Genomic DNA, 22325 nt, shown 5'->3' with positions numbered 1-22325 from the left:
AACCATGCCCTGAAGTGACACGTCTACACGTTTTTTTGAACACCCCCAGGGATGGTGACTCCCCCACCTCTCTGGGCAGCCTGTGCCAGTGCCTGACCACTCTTTCAGTGAAGACATTCTTCCTAATATCCAATCTAAATCTCCCCTGGTGCAGCTTGAGGCCATTTCCTCTTCTCCTATCACTAATTTCTTGGGAGAAGAGACCGACCCCCACCTCGCTACAACCTTCTTTCAGGTAGTTGTAGAGAGCAATAATGTCTCCCCTTATCACTTATGGTGTAATAGAAAGAAAACCAGCACAGACCGTCTCAGAAAGGAAGGTCAAATGTTCATGAGAAGTAAACAAAAATTACCAGAGCGTTTCTGAGGGAAGTGGTGTAACATCCAAGCTCTCCGGCTGTTACTTTAGTTTTACACCAGAATATCCTCACTGAAATCACTGGTCATGCATGAAGCTAAAGCTCTAGTACTGAAAAGTCCATCAGGCCCAAACATAGGCCAAAGGTCCCTCCTAGAAAAGGTGTGTTTGATTGTAGAAGGAGACCTTTTTAATATAAACCATCAGCTTCAAGCTGTCTGCACACATACACCTTAAACCCTGCCTGGAAAATATGGCCAACGCCTACATCTTCAGAAAGTATTCTGTTCCTTCTCTATAACTCAAAATGGACCTTTTATTAAACTGACACTTTGCAGCTCACTAGACTGTGTGGCTCTTTGGGGAAAAGCAAAGCAGAAAACAGTCCAGTTGTTTGGTTTAGCAATGAAGTTCCCCACACATGCATGCTAATTTATTTCATTGAAAACATCCCAACTAATTGCAACATTTACCCTTAGAGCACATGCATGGCAGTCACATTAATACACCAGAAGACAATGGCTCCAAAGGAACTATTACCATGTACCAGGCCAATAATCCACAAACAGTAAAGGATTTTCACAAAAGACTCAAATGGTTTCCAAGGAGCCATTATGGCATATCAGGTAAATAAAATATTATTGAAATGTATTTTTTGCATTTAAATCACTTGCAGCAGGTGCATAGGAAGTAGCATATAATAAAATGTCTCGCATTCCCTTGAATACTAACAAGAAACATTTAGCAAAAAGAAGCAGCAGCAAGTTCTTACCATTGCAAGAGGAACAATTCCTACAAACATTGTTCGGCTGACAAAGATCTCGGAGACCACCAGTTCGCTCAGGGAGTCATCTCGAGGGTATTCCACCTGCCAGGTAATTTGCTGGGCTCCTGCCAGGCTGCTAGTGTTGTCGACCTCAAAGTCCATCTGCAGGATCTCGTAGGAGGACATGTTTGCTCTGGAAAAAAGCCCAAAGTTACCCACAGCATCAGTAGGATGTTAGGAACAAAATATATTTTGTTTTTTCTCTTCTGTTCACCACAAGATTTACCGCTGAATTCAACATGCAGACTTGAAGACACTGACAGAAACCTAAATCAAACTACACACTGGGCAGTAGCTATACTTTATAGATAAGGTGACATTATATCTTTTAGTTTCCTCAAATGGAGGCATTTCTCCCATTAAACTCAGGCATTCATTCTCCGTAATCACAATGAACTTACAGAATAAGCCCCAAACCCTGGGAACTGCACTGCACAGATGTTGCTAAATTATTTAATGTAGCATTATTATAATTTTGTTGCTGCAAATACTGATGCTTCAAAACAACAGAATACTTGGGCCATTCCTCATGCTGTATCAGAAACGAGCTCCTGGTGGGGTGGGGGTAAAGTCTTTCAAACCCAAACTTGTCTTTATCTCAGTGAAAAAATGGATTTACAGATATCATATGTTACAAAAAATGGGGGGTAGATTATCCTGATTTTCAACGCATGAAAACATTCTTCCCAGACCTGTAATTATATGGTGATCATTATATAATTTTCATCTGGAAATAAAAGTTTAAAGGTAAAGAAATGGATGTAAATGCATAGAATTCAGAACTGTATTTTAAAATTACTTCTGCTTCTTTTGTTAACAACACCACTTAGCACTCTCGTCTGGTCCAATGCTATGTAAATATTAATAATTAATCCTCAGGTTAGAAAGACAGATCTTATCTCCATGTTACAGAGAAGAAAACAGACACCAAGATTTAACTGACAGCACTCGGCATATCCACAGCAGGGACCTATTTAGAAAACAGACCTTTGCTCATCCAGTGCTTTACTTCCACAAAAATTAAGGGACTTTACAAAGCAGCATACAGGGTTGCTGCCCCAATTTCCCCAGACAGACACCTGCAGCGTGGAGACCTGACGCAGCGTACAAAACATGGAGGCGGGATGGAAAGGCAGTTAACTGCAGACCCAACTGCTTAATCATATTCTGCTGAAGAGACCACCAATGTTATCAATATTACTGACGTTTCAGGGTATGTGCTTATAAAATAGGTTAAAATCTGGATTTGCAGCATGTTAGGCCATTCTGTAGTGACTTGAATGTGCTCTTACTGCGAGCATGAGATAGCTATTTCCTGATCTAGGGATGTATCCTGCGTATGCAGGCACCCCTCAGTAATTTAATCCTCTATCCTGTCCCATGGTACTTTGTTTGTGTGCCCTTACCCTAAAGTAGTGACTCCAGGAGCTGTGTTCATAGAAAGTTTTAGCCTCCTGCTACAATGAAGAGAGACTTAAAACATCCTTTTCCTCTTCCCAACTGCACAGAGGCAGAATCTGTTTTTGCCATATGTTTTTGAAGGCACATTGTAAAGGGAAAAAAATCTGAACAGAAATTATTGATTTTCATGTTTTCTTTCTGACAACAAACACCACAAACATATGCTTCAATGCCTGAAGAATAAATATTTTCCATGCTGACAGAAGATAATATCCACCTCCAGGCAAAACTAGAAGCTATTAAGGCATCTTTTGGGTGGCCAACCAGACAATCAGCAAAAACCTTTTAAGACAAATATTATTACACCATACTAGGGATGTAATTAAACCATTTCTGTTAAAAACATTACCACTGTGGGCACCATGATGGAGTACTCAACTTTATAGCTTTCTGCGTATCACTTCTGGCCGTTTGTTTTATCTAAATTACATAAAATTAATTTGCTTACAACAAAGAAATAAAATTTAGAGATGAGCTCTACACTAACTGCGGGTCTAGATCTTGGGCCTGTCAAGGTATGTTTAGATCTGCAATTTAGGTTCAATCTGTTCAAGTCAATAGTTGCCACTCACAAAACCACCCACGAGTGGTTTCAAATTCAGAACAAAACCACTGATAGAGGGTTTTGCTTTAGATTCACCACTTAAATAATATGTCAGGTTAGTCTGCACTGATAAATCCATTCCACATGTCCCATTAATTAGCACTTCTTTGTGCTCCGTCCATCATGCCTTCAACTATTCCTTTCCTATTTTCCTTTTTACACATCCAAAAAGTAACCATAATAGTGGTTTTATATTTTTAAGACAGACTGGGATTCAGGTCTCCCTAAGAGAAGCATGTGTGTCTTGCCTATATAGCAAGCCGAAGTAATTGGCAGGGAGTAAAATGACTCTTGTGCCTGCAAGTGTGCAAAGACCTTCACTGCATCCTTAGCACAGCTGTATAGCTATAAAAGACATAAGTTTCATTTAAAGGCAGACATGGTTATACACTGGTTATACACTGCTGGATTAGAAATGAGTCTCTGTGCATCTAGAAAAGAACAGCAACTCACATGTGTAAATCTTCCTCTGATCAAACTAATATTAACATATGAACTAAAGCAAAGCTGTCTTCGCAGGTCTCCCAGAACTCAGGACTTCCTAGGTCCTGGTTCCAAAAAGAATCCTTATCATCACCTGGAAAAATGTGGCTTGTCAAATGTTTTCTGATTTGTCTCATAAGAAAATCATGTAGCATGACATATTAATATTGATTAAAGAAGAATCCACTTCTTTTCATTCAAACCTTTGCTGAAGGAGACACACTTACTGTATCTAACCATCTTTCACTTAGGGAGTTCCTCCTCTGAGTGTATAGCTTTAGCAAACCAGAATTCAACTTTCTGGGCTCCTTTATTCACCAGCAGGTTTCCAGTTACCTTCAAAACAGCAGGTCAGTGAATTTTCTCTACAATAACGGTCTCCCTTTTTTCCTCTTTAGGACAAAGATTCAGCCCTCAAGCAATCACAGAATCACAGAATGGCAGGGGCTGGAAGGTCCCTCTGGAGCTCATCCCATCCAAACCCTGCTGGAGCAGACACCCCCAGAGCAGGGGCACAGGGCCGCGTCCAGGCGGGGGGTGAATGTCTCCAGGGAAGGGACCCCACAGCCCCTCTGGGCAGCCTGTGCCCCTGCTCTGGCACCCGCACAGCAAAGGGGTTTGTCCTCGTGTTCAGGTGGAACTTCCCATATTCCAGCTTGTGCCCGTTGCCCCTTGGCCTGGCGTTGAGCACTATTGAAGAGAGCCTAGTCATCCTGACACCCACCCGTTAGATATTTATAAGCACTGATGAGATCCCCCCTCGGTCTTCTCTTCTCCAGTCTGAACAAACCCAGGTCTCTCAGCCTTTCCTCAAAAGGGAGATGCTCCAGCCCCCTGATGCCAAGTGTTAGGCTATCTGGAACACAGAGTACCTCACGGACTAATCTACCCTGCTGTCCTGAGTTTCTTCCCAGGTTACAACTATAACAAACCCATGATAAAACCTGAAAAGTTAATTTCTTTCTTGCTCAGACTAGTGCCTTGCTACTGGCTGCTGCATCTCTTATCCTACAGGGGTTTCTTTCCTAGTGGGAAGATCAGTACTATATTCATAATTCTTGCAATTTATTAAATATCCCCTAAAATACCATGTGGGATCTCACTGCCTTTTTCCACCGAAATTGATGGAGGTTGCTAAAGTAAAACCAGAGATAGATTAAACCTAATCAAGACCTTAAAGGTTAGCTTTTACTTATGTCAGCACCATTAGCTGATAAATCCACATTGCAACACCTGTATCTAAATTCCTCTCCTGGCTACGCAGCATTACACTAAACCCCTTTTTAAAAGGAGTCGTTCCACCCTGCCATGATAAATCTTCAACTTTTAGCCCAATTTGTAGCTGGTGGCCAATATGTTGGTCTTTGTAGTCAATATCGATCTGTGACTGCCTGGTGAAGACAAACCACTACCGGTGGGAAAATCCACTGGCAGAGAAGATGACAACTCTAACTCATGCCGTTATCAGCCATTAAATCGTGCTAAACCAAACTTTATCCTATAAAGATTTTTCAGCTTTTTCTTGAGACTTATTCCATTTTTCTCTTAAATAAGTTTGCACTATTGGGAAGAGTCTGATGGAATCCAAGTACTATAAATCACTTCTCCTTTCCACATCTTTCTTCTCTTTTTAGTTAAATATTTCTATTGTCCAGTGAAGTCTTTTTCCGGTTTAGAAGGATTTTGCCAAACCCTAGTTTAGAGGAGCAATAAAAAATAAAAAGTCAAAATTACTTTTATAAAAAAAGATTATTTCCTGCAAGCATAAGGAAAAGACCTTATAATTTTAGGCAGCTGGCATGCTTGCTAATAAGTCCATTTCTATGAAAATGAGTTCATAACTATTAATTTTGCCTGCTCCTGATCTATTCTTGATGAGCCTTTCAAATTTAGAAAAGCGCTTCATGATTCTCTCAATTTGGTAATTACTAACTCCCTTTGATGAATCCAGCCCAGTGTTTCAGACATGAGACATTCATTACACATTTTTCTTTCTGGTGAGAGGAGAAAAAAGAAACCATGGGCTTGGATTTATTTCCTCTTGCAAAATCCAGAAAATAGGCCCTCTTCTTCAAAATGCGATTTATAATGCTTTTTGTGTACTTTCACAATATTGCCTCTGCTAGGTACTAGAAGAACCCCCAAAATCTTGAGATTTCTGCGCAATTTCCTGTTGTCTAGCCTCACGTGTATCTAATGCATTCAAACCAGGTCCCCAACAGCCCAGCCAAGCTTTGTAACATACACAGTCGTCATTCGGTGCCGAGCAGTTAATAGGCATGGTTGTGCTCCCAGCCTGGAATACAAGAAAAGAGAGGTGTTTTGGTTTGGGTTTTTTTTTTTTCACTTGGTAGGGGCTGGAAGGTCCCTCTGGAGCTCACCCCGTCCCACCCCCTGCTTGAGCAGGCACCCCCAGAGCAGGGGCACAGGACCGCGTCCAGGCGGGGGGTGAATGTCTCCAGGGAAGGGACCCCACAGCCCCTCTGGGCAGCCTGTGCCCCTGCTCTGGCACCCGCACAGGGAAGGGGTTTCTCCTCATGTTCAGGGGGAACTTCCCATATTCCAGCTTGTGCCCGTTGCCCCTTGGCCTGGCGTTGGGCACTGTTGAAGAGAGCCTAGTCATCCTGACACCCACCCTTTAGATATTTATAGGTATTGATGAAATCCACCTCAGGCTTCTCTTCTCCAGTCTGAACAAACCCAGGTCTCTCAGCCTTTCCTCAAAAGGGAGATGCTCCAGTCCCCTGATCACCTTGGCAGCTCTCCCCTGGACTTGCTCAAGAAGTTCCCTGCCCTTCTTAACTGGGGGCCCAAAACTGGATGCAGCACTGCAGCTGTGGTCTCACTAGGGCAGAGTAGAGGGAGAGGATAACCTCCCTCGCCCTGCTGGCCACACTCCTTTTAATGCACTCCTGTAGCACAGAATGGTAAATCCATGCTTAATAAAGTCAACTGTAGCTCCAACCAAGTCCAGAATAAGAAGATAATCAGGACAGGAAAATGTTGCTAAGTCCCAGGACTGTCCTGCAGCGGACACACCCAGGCGGGCAGCTGCAGGCACGCAGAGCCCAGCTGCCTAGCTCAGCTTGCCAAGTTGAACCTGAAGTGTTTGCTCTGGATGTACATTAAGCCATAAGGGAGTGAGCGCTCCACCCAGAGGCAGAGGCTCTCCTCAGTTCGGAAGACTCTCCCAGTGGAGCAAATCACAGGCACTACAAAAATAAGGTTTGAGTTACAAGCGCTCCTAAACACCCTAGAGAACTCTTGCATTACTGCATTGAGATGCTTTGTAAAGATTCACGCTGTTGTTGAAGGGCTATCTATCATGTTACCTTGTTACATATATCCTGATTGATTTTCTTCCTGAATCTGCTAGTGTATGCAAACAGTAGGAAAAATATATATTTTAAATCTGAATCGAAAAAAAAAATCCAATATCAGATTTTGTTTCTCTACATTTATTATCTTAGGAAGTATTTATATGGAACTGCATAGGCTTTTTTCCACAAAATAATAGATTACTGTGAAGGTCCACCATAACTCTAATGTTAGAGGTTTTAGTAAGTACTACAAAATCACCTGGCATTGAAATATTACCAAATTTAACTTATTCCCATTTTTTGTCTAAGCAAAACATGGAATTATTGCATTAAGTACTAGAATGATACATAGTGATTGATGTTACGATGGCAGTGACAGCCTAAATAGTTAGTAGGTCCCTTAAATAAACAAATGCCTATTATTAGCCATTAACAGAGACTGACATTGCTAACCAAACTGAGGAGCCTACCCTACATATTTTTAGAGAGAATGAAATATGCAGAATGCCACACTGAAGGACGACAGTGCAGGGACTTCGCAGCGCATTCAGCTGGGTGTGCCACTGGCGCACGGAGGGTTTGCTGGCTCCCGCTGCCGGATCATCAACAATTTAGTTGATAAAAGTCAGACCCTTCTATTAGTGCAGTTGGCCATTACAGGAAATCATGATTTTTCATTCATTCATAAAATAATGTTTTCAGTAAATGGCAATCTGTTTATGAGGCTCACAGCAGGGTAAACAAAGCTAAAACATGGAGCAGTCTCTAGGTAACTGAAAATAATAAAATGTCTGGTATCATGTTTCTTGAGAATCTTTTCAAGGTTAATAATGGTCAATTCTTACTCTCTCTAACAAATTGTCACCAAATTCAATGCGAACAGGATTATATAAGCAAGGTACATTAGTTTATAAAATATTTCAGTAATACAGGTCTCACTCCTCTGATCTCAAGAGGATTAATTTCATAAGTAGGTTTTACTGAAGAGCAAACACTTACAAAAGGAGGCTTTTCAATGACTGATTGGAAATGCTCAGGACCCTAATTTCCTGCTGAAGTCAAATGAAGCAGCAGACGGCCAGGACCTCTTGGGGAAAAGATCCAGATCAAAGGTCCTGACCTTCTCACCCTAAGGAAATTAAGATCCCAGCAGCCCAAGATGAAGGAAATGAGAGCAAAGACCTACTGTCGGAGCAGCATCCAGTTTCTGAATTACAAAGATTTGCATACAGTCAGCCCTTACACTTTGTCGAGTGCCACTTTCCTGAATGCGGGCCCTGGGTGACATGAACTGGCAGCAGCTAACGCCCTTAAAACCAGGGTATCTTCAAGCAGCTACAACATCCTTAGGCACACATCCTACTTGAGAACAACTTACTGGGGTGAAACGGCTACACCTCGTCTTACATTCAAAGTTTGACTTTATGATGATAAAGGATGTTAAAACCACTAGCTGAACCCTTTTTCTTCCAGCATGCATCTTTTTCATTAAGCTGTAAGGACACAAAGCTCTACACCAGCTTGGAAGCAGCCTACTCACACTGTTTGCCCAGGGTAGTTTGCTGGGAAAGGGCCTCATCCTGAGGAGCACTGGAGACGGGCCTGGCGGGAACCCTGCATAAATAACTGCAGGTATCCCTGGCGAGTGCTGCAGTGCGGATGAATGTCCCTACAAGCCAGGGCAAACTACCTGCGTGTCCTGAGTACTTCTGCAAGCTTTTGTATCCATGTGAAAATGTTCAGACGACACAGTGCCACTGTCCCTTACTGCAGAGCTGCTGGGGGTTTTTGTTTTGCTGAGGGAAATTGGACAGTTGGGGGTGCAAGGCGGGCACAAACACTTGACAAAAGCCCTGCTCACTCTTCTTCCGTGCCACAGCACAGAAGCGCAAGGCAGAAGTCCCAAACACTGAACAGAGAACAGATGGATGGCAGGTTGCAAGTAAATCTGCACGGACAGAAGAAGGTTGCTTGGTTTCCTCTCATGATGCATTTCAAAATTGCAATTTACAATTTGCTCTGTTGTCTAACAGAGAACTTGCTCTATTGTCCAGTTTACTTTATACCAACTACAGGCTTTTCCTAAACGTTTATTGGTGGCTGATCTTGTTTTTCTTTCACTGATGTAAAAATTCATGTTCTTCACAGATGCATGGGCAATGTAAATGGCTACAGAGCATAAAACCAAGCTGCTAAATCTGTTAATAACTGTTAAAAACAGACACAGCACTTTTTAATAATCCAGTAAAAGCCATAAAGAAAATATTTTTGTTTAAAACACGCCACCAAGATCAGATATTATTCATGTCATTTTGCTTAGCCAACATTTTCCCACAACTGAAAACAATAAATCTAAATAATGAGCAAACCTTTTAAGCTCTTCAGCTTCTTCCACTGCCAATGCACAACTGTGCTGCTCACTAACAACTTGCAATAACTTCCACTTTATTTGATTTTATCAACATGATCATGACAACCCTGGAGACAACTGAGACAATTGCTTCAATTATTTTTATTCGCTTCCACCCTTGTGACAGCGTACAACAATTCTGCTGGTAAAAAAGACCTTAGATATGCTTTTAGTTAGCCTTTAACAAAACAGGGCTTCTAGGACCAAATTCAGCATGGGTGTAATTGGTGCGCTCCATTGGTAGCACGTATCACTGGGCACTGGGACTCCATTTGTTCCTTTGTCATGACTCTCCCCTTTAGAAACAGCATGTAATCTTTTGGGGTTTAAAAAAGCATTTTGATTGCACTGGAACATTTTTCTGACTACTATTTAGAACCTCTTTATTGCTGTGCTGTGTATTTCTTAAAATAAAGATTCTCTGTCAGGAGAAAGCATCTTGCTGGGGAATGTAACAAACACACCCAGTGAGAAATTGGGGCCAGGGTTTAGCTGATGCTGGATGCGTATCTAGAGGGAGCTATTGTTGTTTAAAAAATAAATTATTTTATGACGAAAGATTTATGCTGAATCCTAACCAGTTAATAAATATCAACAGCCCAAATGGTGCTTATAATTTTTCTTTAACTATTCAGAAACTCTTACATATTTACATACCATAATCACATGGCGTATTTTCAACACTGCTGTGCAAGCAGCCGAAATAAAGCAGAGATGGACTTCTAAAGAGCCAATGACTGAAAATTCAAGATGATAAATTCAGTGATATCAGAACTTTTGTGATGCAGAAACTCACATACAAAGACTCTCCCTCCACAGACTCTCAGAAGACCTTTAAAAGAACAAGAATACAACTCTGGGAGGCACTTTTTTACCGTGGCCTGTGCTGCAGCTGAATAACCCACAGCATGGATATCTTCAGCCAAGCTGCATGTACGCGTGAAGTTAATGCAGCGAATGTTTCACTTGACCTCAAAGAAAACAGAGTGCATGGTCAGGGGCATCCAGAGACTCAATGGTGGAGACAGGGAATGTACCCTAAAAATTACCTGCTGGAAATCCTTGGTGACACACTGCAATGCAACGGGACAGACTCTGGGTCTGTCTACAATGCCACCACTTAACAGACAAAGAAATTAGCTTCCTGCAGGTAATTAAGCGAAGGGAAAAGGCCACTCTTCGTTTCAGCTCCTCTGCTATCTCTACACTTGGTTATTGACTAACCAGCTCAGCATAGCTGAAGATGCTTCAGAGTCTTGCTCTTCCCCAGCTAATCATGAAATGGAAGATGCACACCAATTTGCCTGTATACTCTTCCAAATTTATTGTAAGTCTCAGGAAGAGCAACTCTGCGTGACAGCTCCTGAACTCATACAATTATGTAAGGCTCTTGAATTTTATATTTACAAATACGTACGCAGTTTCTTCATCTCCCTAGATAGAGATAAGAGCTTCAGTAAGTGACCTGGACATACCCTAATGGCTCAAACCACATTTCCAACATGTTTCTTTGGCATTTTAAACACCTTATGATTTTTATATGCCTGACATTAGCATTAAGGGCTCAGACTCTTTTGTATACACCAAGTGCATCAGAAAAGAAAAACACAACCAGACCTAGGAGAAAGTTACTAGCAATCCAGTTGCTGTTTTGATTTCAGAATTACAATTGAGGCTGACAGCTGGATCTCCTTGGGGAGAAAAATCAACCAGAGGGCATCTAAATATGTAACTCCCCACACGCTGAATTTATGAATGAAAGGAAAGGGGAGACAAGCTGCAGACTAACACAAATACACCTAATGTGCTGGAGGATACACGAAAACAGTGACAAATGGTGTTCTCCTCTTGAGGATTTAAAAAAGCCTAATTCAACATCTTTTGAAATTAATCCTTTGCTTAATGGGCACACAGTATAAATGAGTAAATAACAGAATGCTAAACAGCTAGCGAGGGCAATGAGAAATTTAAAAAGTCGGGTTTTCTCTACCTAAAGCTTGCTAAGTGCATAGAACTCATGGGTCTGCTGTAGAAGCTACTGCAATACCACCTGCATGAAATAATTAAACAAATCAAAATAGTAACATGGGCAAGAACTATTCTGTTCCTCCTACATTCTCTTCAGATTTAAACAAGATTAAGCATCTAATGAATTAGACCTAGCTTCCTTTGAATCTAATGTACTCTTAGAGGGAGAGGTAATGTGCAGGGTGTCCTGTGGCTAATTCACACTTCTGCTGAGAAATAAATGGCCATGACAACATCCTTAAAGAAATTAAGGCAGGGATCAGTGTAGCCCCATTAACATTAACAGAAACGCAAAACCTTCTCTCTCCCCACTTCCCAAGACACACATGGTGTGCATAATATTGTTTTATTTTATAGGCTGGTAATTATATTTTTAGAAAGAGTTAAGCTTTTCCTCTCACTGTTGATCCCACTGAACAGACTAGAAAAACGTGAAACTGGCATAAAAACACCAGTTTCCTATGTTTTAATTAATAAATAAGATTAACTTATCCACCTGAGCAAACACAGGGTGGATGAGGGTCTGCATTCAGTGTACAAACAGAAAGAGCCATCTACAGTAATTCTATGTACCTCCACCCTTTGCTAGTTGACATCAGCTTGAAGCCCTATTCTTCACAACAAAACTAAAAGCAAGAGAGGAACAAGCAGTTATAATGTAAGCCACTCCATTAAAAGCCTACTTTCGTCCTAAAAATGAATCCAAATTTCCCTAGAAGTGCAAAGATAATTCCAAATAACAAAAAGCAGAGGGGTGGATTTAATATTTCTCTTCTTAAAAGTCATTCCACAATTACTTTGTAATGGGATGAAAGTAAGGTCAATACAACAGTCACCACGTTAGGTCTCCAGGTCACCTTTTCAAAGGGTAATCACTACTTTGTCACACTTGCAAGACAATGATTTCCCAACACATGATGAATTCAAATGTAGTGCCAGCTAATGGGATGCACTGGCAGGGGCTGCTGGGATACTGCTCAGAGCTAAGGTCATACCGTGAATAAATGAGTTCTGGCCCAAGTGAGTAATAAGTGAGGTTAATTCATTTAGGCTCTGAAAAGGAATAATTAGAAATGGAAAGGGGAGAAGTGGTGTTCCATCCTGCCTTCCCCACTCCCCTGTTTGTATGATAAAATGTCCTCCCAGGACTTCATGTCAATGAACTTCCTCAGCAACGAAGGCTTTAACAAGTGGGGCTGAGCAAGTTGAGCTGCTTCCTGGTGTGAGGCAGAGCAGACACCTGCACCATCGGGAAGAGTCCCCTGTAAGGACACTGCACTGAGGACATCTCACATTTTCTCAGGGAGTCCGAGCAATATATGACCCGTCCAGAACAGTAACAAAAATACTGGTGGGGTTGATATGATGTTATGTTGACTCCCTGATTAGCCCCTGTAATCGTCACACAATTCAGGGATTGTTTTACTTTTTCATTTTATTTGCCACAATTAAAAATGTTACCTAAGCAAAGATACCAGCTGTCATGAAGAACAGAGAGTCAGATAAAAGGATTTATAGAAAGAGAAGGCAGGTTCCTACAAGCACAGCAAATCATGCTAAGCTACATAGAATATCCTGAATGTTAAGGGTTAACATGAAGCAGAATTTACAAAATCATCCTCCTGCTATTGCTCTCTTTTCTGAATCTTTTCAGTATTTCATAATCCCTCCCCTCCTCCTGCCCCCTTCCCTACTCCCTTCCTCCCCGTACAAGAATATGCTCAGCCCTGGAAAATTGTTTAGCTGAAATCCCTAGATTTTGTCAAGCCCTGGCATTCTTTGAGACAGCTGTATTTACACCGATTGCTGGTGGGTAGTCATGCTGGAAGCAATTAGCTTTCATGCTTTTTCAATATCCCCTTTCCAAAACTTTGAGATCCCTCATTGCTATTGATTTAGATGTAGAGAAGCACAGAAAAAAAAAAAAAAAAAAAAAAAAAAAAAAAGAGTTCATCCATATGCTGAGCTCCTTTAGTCTAATTCAGATGCAGCTCCCACCACCTAAGGCATGCCTCCACAGACACGTTCCTAGCCCATCACTGAAAATATTCAAAGGCCTTGAAAGCCATCACCACAACACTCAAAGACAGCAACTTCCAACACTGCTGGGCCCAGGAAGATTTCAACCAGCCAGCAGCCATCTCTCATTTAGATCAACAGGTTGCAGTTGAGCATCTCTGTTGAGTTTAACAACACTTTCAAGAGTGTCCTTTATATTTTTCTAAGAGAAAATCTGTCACTGCTGGACTACTTAAAAAAAAAAAAAAAAAAAAAAGAAATGGAAAGGAAAACATGGTATGATAAGACAGTAGCTAAATGTATACTGATTGCAGTAATTGCATCCATTCCTCTGCTGGAAAGTCTTGTATTGTATTTCTAATATGTGCTGATAAGTGCATTCACAACATGATTAACTGCCTCCAGACAAGAATGGCTATTATGTTTAACAGACTGATTAGCAAGTGACAGAGCTGCAAACCGTACCCCCAGTAAATTGGCTGCTTTTAAATTACAGCAGCTTTTTATGGTTCCATTTTTAAAATGCAATGATTTCTTACACATATGCAACGTAATTCCTATCTGACTATAAGTAATAGAGGATACTGAGCTTTTACCTTTTAATCTTCAGATCTCAATTAAAGCATTCCTCATTTTCTTTTTAATTACAGGGAAATCTGCACCATACATGGTACTCATTAGGCAACATCCTGTCTTCAAAGCCTCTCAAAACCTATCCTTAAACTCAGGGACAGTGATTCTAGCCCACCTCTGTTAGGAGTCCTACCTTATTTAAGCCACCACTTTTGCTGGTTCTGTAAACAGTCAACTAAGACAGGATTTACTGTATTCTTCCCAGCATTTTATTAATTCCCTCTTCTTACTGTTATGGGCACCTTTCCCATGCACTTTCACAGTGACCTCAGAGCAAGGCAAAGGGAAGAAGCGCTGGGCCTGTGCCGCCAACATCCCTGCTCACCTCCTGGAACAGAAATCAAAGCAGAGATCTCAATTCTGACCTCAGTTCAGACTTGCCATGGCAAAAGGCTCGCTCTTGCTATAGCCAGGTTTATACCTCAAGTGAAATGAGCTCTTCATTAACTCCCTGTATTTCAATAACAATAGTAGGATTTAGGCACACAGTTCCTTGCAGGGCTTCCGAAAATCTTGCTATCAAATATGTGGTTCTGTTTTTGTTGATTGCTCTTGTTTTTATTGCTGTAACATATGAGAGCACCAGTCTTGGATTTGGGCCCCCTGTGTATTTCATAAAAAGCACAACTATAAAGACAGTCCTGACCCCAGAGAGCTTGCAGACCACGAGGCAGAGACAGAAAAGAGATGTAACAATGTGCACCAATTTAAATTCATACAGAAAGCACAAAACCCTTTCAGTACAAATTTATCTAGAGACTTTCAAGCTCAATGACATCATGTACTTCAAACCAGCTTATTTATAACATAAAGCTTAGTATAAATTGTAAGGAGATAGAATAAATCAATTTGCTCTATCACAGAACTTCATCAGATACAATACAGATGGCTCTGCTACCATGGTTAAAAATAACCTACATATTTTTAAATCAGCTCAAGGCATTTATCAAATTAGGAAACTGGTGGAGGAGGATGTTGTCTAGCTTGTATACAGTAATGGGAATATCCATCCAGCAGTTGGGTGTTTTTATTAATCTTATCTCATGTGTTTATATCTGGACAGTCAGCTGAACTGGTAGAATTCAGTTTCCCAAAGCATTTATCTTTGCTAAATAGCAGGACAGAACAGCTTGAAGTTGTTTATTGAACGTAGATGGGGGGGGGGGGGGGAATCATCCAAAGGACAACCTGATTGTAGAACAGAACATGAAACACTTCAGTAACAAAACCACTATAAAGCAAACCTGGCGTCCTGGCTGAGCAGTCCAGCGCTTTATGCTGGATAAAAAAGGATGATGGGAAATAACAGAGTCCAAGACGTAAGCCCTACAGTAAATTCATCATCGGGGAAACTGCACCATAGCAGTGGCCCTGTAGGTCCTGGCACCCTCCTGCATCGTCCTCAACCAGCCGGCTTGTGTTTCCCAGCTAATCCAAACCAGGCAGGGAGACAGTCTCGTTGCCCGGCAAGGAGACAGGGCTCCCCACAGCACTGCAAATAATACTGTTTGAAGAATGAAATTCATTTGTTTCTCAGCTTTCATCGCTCTTGTTCTCACATTCCACCCACAGAGGGAAAATTAGATGCTGGTGTTTGCTCAGGATTTATTTACTGAAGAATTTACTTCAAGATTTTTGAAGGAGCTATGCCCAGCTCTTCCCACTGGAAGGAACACCATGATGCCCCAGCACCTCTGGAGAGAATGGACATAAAGCCAGCATGAACAGCTCAGAACACATATGCCCAAAGAGGCAGAATCATTCTCTACGCTGGAAGGAAATTCCAGCTCCTGTGTAACCCCTGCAAAGCGAGGAGGGAGAGCTCATGCTGTGACCACTTTTTTTTTTTTAAAAACCAGGTATAATAAGCTCCTGGGTCAGCCAGAGCTTCGACATCCACTGCCTACTATTTTTCTTCATAATGAGCTCCCTAAAGAAGACCAAAAGCTTTTGTAACTCAAATAAAGCCAGATTTCATCACAATAAACCTCAAATATGTAACTTTTTAAACAGGGAGAACTCAAAGCAACTACATCAAACAGAGGAGAAATAAAAAGGCTTATATCCAGCTCTCCCCCTAGATCGTGGTGTCACTGCAGGCAGGTCCTCCACACTTGGTCCCAGCTAACCTCGAGACTTCCTGAGCTGCAGCAAACCCTGGCCCAGACCTGGCAGTCCCCAGGCAGATCCCTCCATGCCCTCCCATCGCTGGCTGCCAGCTTCTCCTCCCCTGTGCGTCTCTGCACCAGCCACCGGTCACCAACTCCATGCTGTGGCCCCTCCACACCATCACATCAACCCTTCCCTGGGAGGACTTTTGCAGAGCACGCTCGAGTCTCACTGCCAGCTCACTGTTTTGCACCTCCCCTTACTGGATTATAATGATGGCCTCCCAGTTCAGCATCAAGGTCCTTGTACAATCTCTTGGGGTCGGAACACTGACCAAAGATCATCTAGTTATTTGACGAAGCTGTATCTAGGAGGTTACTCCCTAGAGCAGATGCTCAATGTACAGGGCAGCACCACACAGGAAGTTTAACTCTCTGAAGTCCATGTGAGCTTTACAGCTGCTTTCAGCGGGCAGAAGACAAAGATCTATTTGCATCTAAATCTAATGCTTTTTCCTGAGGAGGACCATAAATTTAAAAAAGTAATAATCAAGATATAATAAATTCTGGCTAGACTATCAAGTTCAAAGTTCACTTTTGCCTTTAGAAGATAAATTTAAGTAAAACAAGACACCATTAGAATTCATTAGATACACACTTTAGAGTTATTGCTTATTAAAATACATATTAGCTATTCCTACTACTTTAATTTATCAGCTGCACCATGTCCATATTTTGTTTTCAAGAAGATTACAACAGCACATCCAATTATATGAACACTTCTGCAGGTTATAACTGAAAGTGAGATCAGTTGATAAACTGCTTTGATAAGGATTCAAACACGTACGAGGAGAAGGAGGAGAAATCTATCCCTTCTGGTTTTGCTCCTTTGCCGTGGCCTTAGAGATGCGCAGAAATTGCTTCTCCTCTGCTCTTGCTGATTTGAAGTCCACCTCTGTCCCCCGAGATACCCGCTGTTCCTTGCAGCATCCCCCTCCATGCTGCTTCTCACCTCCATTTCCCTTTTTGTTGCCGTTTGGCAAACCTCTGACGCCAACCCCATCTTGTCATCCCCACTCTGCCACCTTTTTGCTGCTCCAGTACCATCACCAGGTCCTCTTGGCTTGGCCCCTTTCGCCACCCCCTACAATCTCATTTATAATCACCGTTACCAAATTGCAGCTTTCTAAAACACTTCGTGGCAACCACCCAGAACACAGAGGATCCTAACCGCTGAGGGAAGCACCACCAAGAGGCACAAGAAACTGCGTAATGTAAGCAGGGTGAAGGATCAACAGTAATCCTCAATATTGTATCCGAATTTAGGGTAATCTTTATCAGCTCACTTTCTAATGATGATTTCAGATACAGCAACAAATACAAGTGCTGTGCTGGCTGCTACACCTTGACCACAAATACTAAGTTTATTATTACTGCAATTAACATGGACAATAAAACACATAAAAAATTACAGGTGTTTTTACCTGCTTTCTAGAGCTGCTTACAGCACCTAAATCTTGTACCATGAGTCAAATTTAGCTTTTGACATAGACTTGGTCTGAAGAGCAGGAGGGGTGTTTTTTTAAAAAAATAAGTCCATTTTCAAAAATTACTTCGGAAAGACAAAAACCTCTTGAGGGTATTTTCCTCTGTTCGTAAGCTGAATATTGAAACTGGGTTACACGAGAAAAGTAACCTCTACTATGTTTCTCACAACGTGGTATTAAACAGCATCCTGAGGCCTCCGAGTTATATATTTTTTTAAATTGCTTTTAACACAGGAACATCAGGTTAATGAGTTTTATCCAGGCACTGAGGCAGACATTGCCTGTGTGTAAGTCTGCTTCTTTTAAAGAATAAAGTAATTCCATGTTACTTATTTTGGGGTGAAACAATAACATCTTCAGCATAGGACCATGGAACAATCAAGAAATTCTGGCAATTCTGATATACTGAAGCATCAAAGGAGGGGGGAAGAATTTATGAAAAGAATGAGAGATCTCAGAAGTCAAGTGACAATTTTTTTCTAGTGAAGAACCAGAGGGGAAAAGAGACTGGGAATTTAAAAGCAAAATAAAACCAACAACCAACCCAGTACTTTCCAGCACCCCTTTTTATTCCAACCTTTTGCCTTCAGAAGCACAACACTTCAAAACACTTCTCACCAGGGCACCATATAAACAAAGCAGACTGTGGGTGGTAGGTGTAGATTATCAGCTTTAGCTGCAAAACTTATACTCCTGCATCTCATTCTCAGCAGATGCAATGCAAAAAAGCAGAAAAACCTTTTAAATCAGGAAGCACATTTGACAGCAGTCTATAGAGCATTTCACTAACACCTGTTTTCATCAAACTGTCTTAATACTAGGAGTTTTTACCATTTGTGAGAGAATACAGAAGCTATAACTTTAATTTAAAATAAAACAATTTTTCATTTGAAAGTTAAAATGCATGTTCCAATGAGACCTATAAAGCAGAAGAAACAAGATAAAGGCTCCTTACAGAGTACTTACAGTCACATCAGTTTTAAACTACCTTTAACATTGGTATGTACAGTTTGCATTTGGCTTGTGGGACTGAGGACACAAAAGGCCTTCATGGAACCAGCCTGAGGCTGAAGCTTCATTTTCTTGGAGTCCCCTCTCCTCATTTCTTTTCTTTGTCTCCTAGTCTTTACTTCTCTTATCACCTTCCCCTAAACAAAGTATTTCCTATGAGTGAAAAGCAGCATATTGCGAGCTGCAATGTTGGATTTGGTGGCTCCTCTCCAAAGGGCCCTTTCAACCCACCGAGAACAAGCCCCCTCAATTCTCTCCTTTCAGAAGAAAACGGGGGTCCACGGTCCACACGAGTGACACAAGCTGTGCGGAACACAAGAGCTTCAGCTCCAAGTCAGCCCCCAGGAGCACCAGACCAAGCTCCTGGTACGAAGCGAAGACGCAGAACCCAGACCCCTGGCCACAGCCCTGCTGTGGAAGAGGGGTGTCACGATAACGACAAATAATCTGCTTGGGCAAGGGCCATGGCTTTTCCCCCCTCCATTTCAAGTCTTATTTACCAAGCACCCAAAGCCTGACTGGAAACCTGCTTCCAGAAATGAAAGAATCATGACAGGAAAAAGCTGCAACAAGATCAATCACGCAAATGTCTAGTGAATAACCCAGCAGGCTACAATGTCTCTTTGGAGATCTGCAAGCAGCCAAGAGATGACAATACTCTAATTAAAACAGCAAGCTGCAGAATGTATCCAAAAGGCTTTCCTTCCCATCCAGCCCCTGCTCAGATACTAGGCAATGAAGTAAACATCAAGTTGCACAGGGAGTTGTTTCCACAAAGAAAATACAGATAACAAGGCATCCCTAAAAAACTCTTAATTTAAAATTGAGAGGACCATGTGAATGAAAGTGATGGTGTCTGAAGCAAAAGGACAGATGGTTCTGCTCCCAGAGCAGTGCACAAAAACAAGGCTTATTACAAGCCTTTTATTTTACTTAGGGTTTTTTAATTTACTCTTCTTTCTCTCTTCATCATCCATCCATCTACCCATTGGAGTAGTGAAAATTCAAGTTCTTTTTCTTCTGAATCATATTCAAATCGAAACACATACAGGCACACGGCACAGCTTTCAGCGCAAAAGTTTGAAGAGTTTTGTTGTGGATTTTGGGGCTCTTTTTTTTTTTTTTTTTAAAGTGTGTAACAAGCCAATTACAGAGGCTGAATCAGTACCTTTTAGATGAATACACAGGAAATGAGAGGAACATGGCAATGGTGACACATCTTCCAGCCTGAACTCCCTGGAAGATGTGGTACATGCTATTATTTTATGTATAATGAGTAACTTGTAATGTGTTTATCTCATCAAGAAAACCACTCTTCCTCTCACTTTTGCATTCCCTGGGTGCTTAATGAAGTGGTTTTGCTTTTGATGAAGGTAAATGCACAAATAATCTCTTCAGAACGATTCCAGCGCTTTGGTCACGGTCTCTATAGATGCACTCATATCCTTAGCTGCCAAGAAAAAACAACCGAGGCCACCTGCTTCAAAGGCCGGCGGGTGCAGGATATTTTCCATAAAGCAGAGTAATCACATGCGGCCCGATGCTATTCCCATTCCTGAAGACATGCACAACGTTATTTTCTTTACACTGAGTCCCCATTTAGTTATATCCTCTGAGACAAAGCAGGTCTGATCCCGCTCACGCTCGCGGCAGACCTCGTGCCCCACGAACTCAAGCTGCACCCTTCAGTGCCGATGTCTCAGACCACGGAGGAAAGAGACTGTTCTGCTGTACAGAGCACACCATCGGCAGGGACTCCTGCCCAGATACCTGAACACCAGATCTCTCTGGCATCCAGCTGATGTACTAGCTACAACTAAAAGGCTCTTGCAGACTTTGAGGTGACCCAGAGAGTCAATGGGAAAGTTTTTTTTCCATCTAGGCTTATTGAACCAGAAGAGAAAACAGGAACCAAGTACGGCAATGTCCTGCTGGGATCAAGCTTTTTAATGGTTTTGTTGAATCGATTTCAACTGAAACTTTTCAGACCAGTCCAATAAAATGAAATACTCCAATATAGAGCAAATTTACCTAAAATACAGCACTGCATTAATAGTTTCCTGGCTGAACACTAAACACTTGCATAAAAGCTAGGATCTCGTGGATTTCCTGTTAGGAAACCATTCTAAAAACAAATTACTGAGCAGTTCTAGTTATCACAGGACTGTTACAGAGGTGGCTCCTTCAGTAGGGTTTGGTTATTTACTTCAAGGTACACGGGCTCTGGTCTTCTGTCTTGATGGCCACTGTCACCCTGATTCTCCACTTGCCATGGATGTATCAGGGGACTTGCTAACATGGAAGGCAGCAGCCCGTAACAGCCACACTACGATACTCCACATAAATTTAGAATGGAAGTGAATCATATCGCACAGAGCATACAAAAAAGTTTAGGGAGACAGAGTGTACTCAATCAAATCAGACATGGGAACTAATAGCAATGTTCTGCAAAGAATACTACAGACCTATAGATATGAGAACCAGTCAGGAGGGCCATCATTTTCTGATTTATGAGGAAGTTGTCCTTGATCCACCTGGATCATTGCTGCAGTTCTGGAACAGTTGAGCAATTGCTACCAACTGAACCATCAGCACTATGATCAGTAGCATAATGATACTTTTTCTCTCACAGATAACATATTTCCTTCCTGCACCTTTATTTCTGGTCTTTAACCTTGGAAAAAAATTATATGCTTTGCAATTAGAAAGAAGAAAAAAAAAAAAAGAGGATTTAAAGCTAATAGTCATTACAATCACCATAATAAATTTATGGGAAATACATTTAACTATTACCATGGCAACCTGGAAACTATTTTGTTATAATTAAAAGGATAATTACCTTTCACTATTTTTAACAAACTCATGAATTAAAAATTTAGGACAGCTTTGCCAGAGTAAATTTATTTGCATACATTACAAATAACATGCTCTCACAGTATTTTCTCTTTAACTCATCGTGTCTTCCATATGTACCTTTAAACCATGTTGTAGTAATTTTCATTTAGGGGATAACAGTGCATATATGCTTTCCTTTTATTCAGCCAGATGCACACAAATTTGTTCAAAGCTAGAAAAAAAAGCATTCAGGGCAAATAATTCTTGGGCTGAAAAGCGCAGTTGCAGCAGCACACTTTGCAGGTCCCTGAACCTCAGTTGTTACAGTGAGGAAAACCAAAATCAATTCGGAAGTCCATTATCTTTTTGTTTTAAAAGACTGCCTATGCTTTAAAAATCAAACATTTTAATCTTTTAATTTGAATTGAGTATGTCTCAATTTCATTTCAACTTAACTGGGAGTTAAAAAAATTTAAACTTTGGCCTATTTGGGCCTCGACTCCTTCAAAACCGATTCATCATCACTTCATATCCACTTATCGCCATTTTTAATAATGGCTTTGGAGTTGTCACCAGCAAACCAAAAAAGCAGTTATCACACAAGGCCAGGAGGAAATATCGCTGCCATTCAGCCACAAGCAGATCGGACAGGGATGAGGAAGACAGAAGAACTTGTGCGCAC

At 41.4% G+C, this 22325-nt stretch overlaps 1 protein-coding gene across 2 annotated transcripts in view; it reads right to left on the bottom strand.

Annotated features, from left to right (window-relative positions):
• The window catches only part of TMEM132B (transmembrane protein 132B), a 255093-nt gene that overhangs the window by 76833 nt on the left and 155935 nt on the right, over window positions 1–22325 (bottom strand). For both annotated transcript variants that reach the window (XM_075109874.1, XM_075109875.1), the window contains exon 4: window positions 1131–1317. In XM_075109874.1, the coding sequence (XP_074965975.1) occupies window positions 1131–1317 (187 nt within the window). The remainder of the gene's footprint in view (window positions 1–1130; window positions 1318–22325) is intronic.

The sequence above is a fragment of the Phalacrocorax aristotelis genome, chromosome 15 (assembly GCF_949628215.1).
Source record: "Phalacrocorax aristotelis chromosome 15, bGulAri2.1, whole genome shotgun sequence".
Taxonomy (NCBI): Eukaryota; Metazoa; Chordata; class Aves; order Suliformes; family Phalacrocoracidae; genus Phalacrocorax; species Phalacrocorax aristotelis.
Note: the sequence above shows the minus strand (reverse complement) of the source record. Positions and strands in the feature narration are given on the sequence as shown.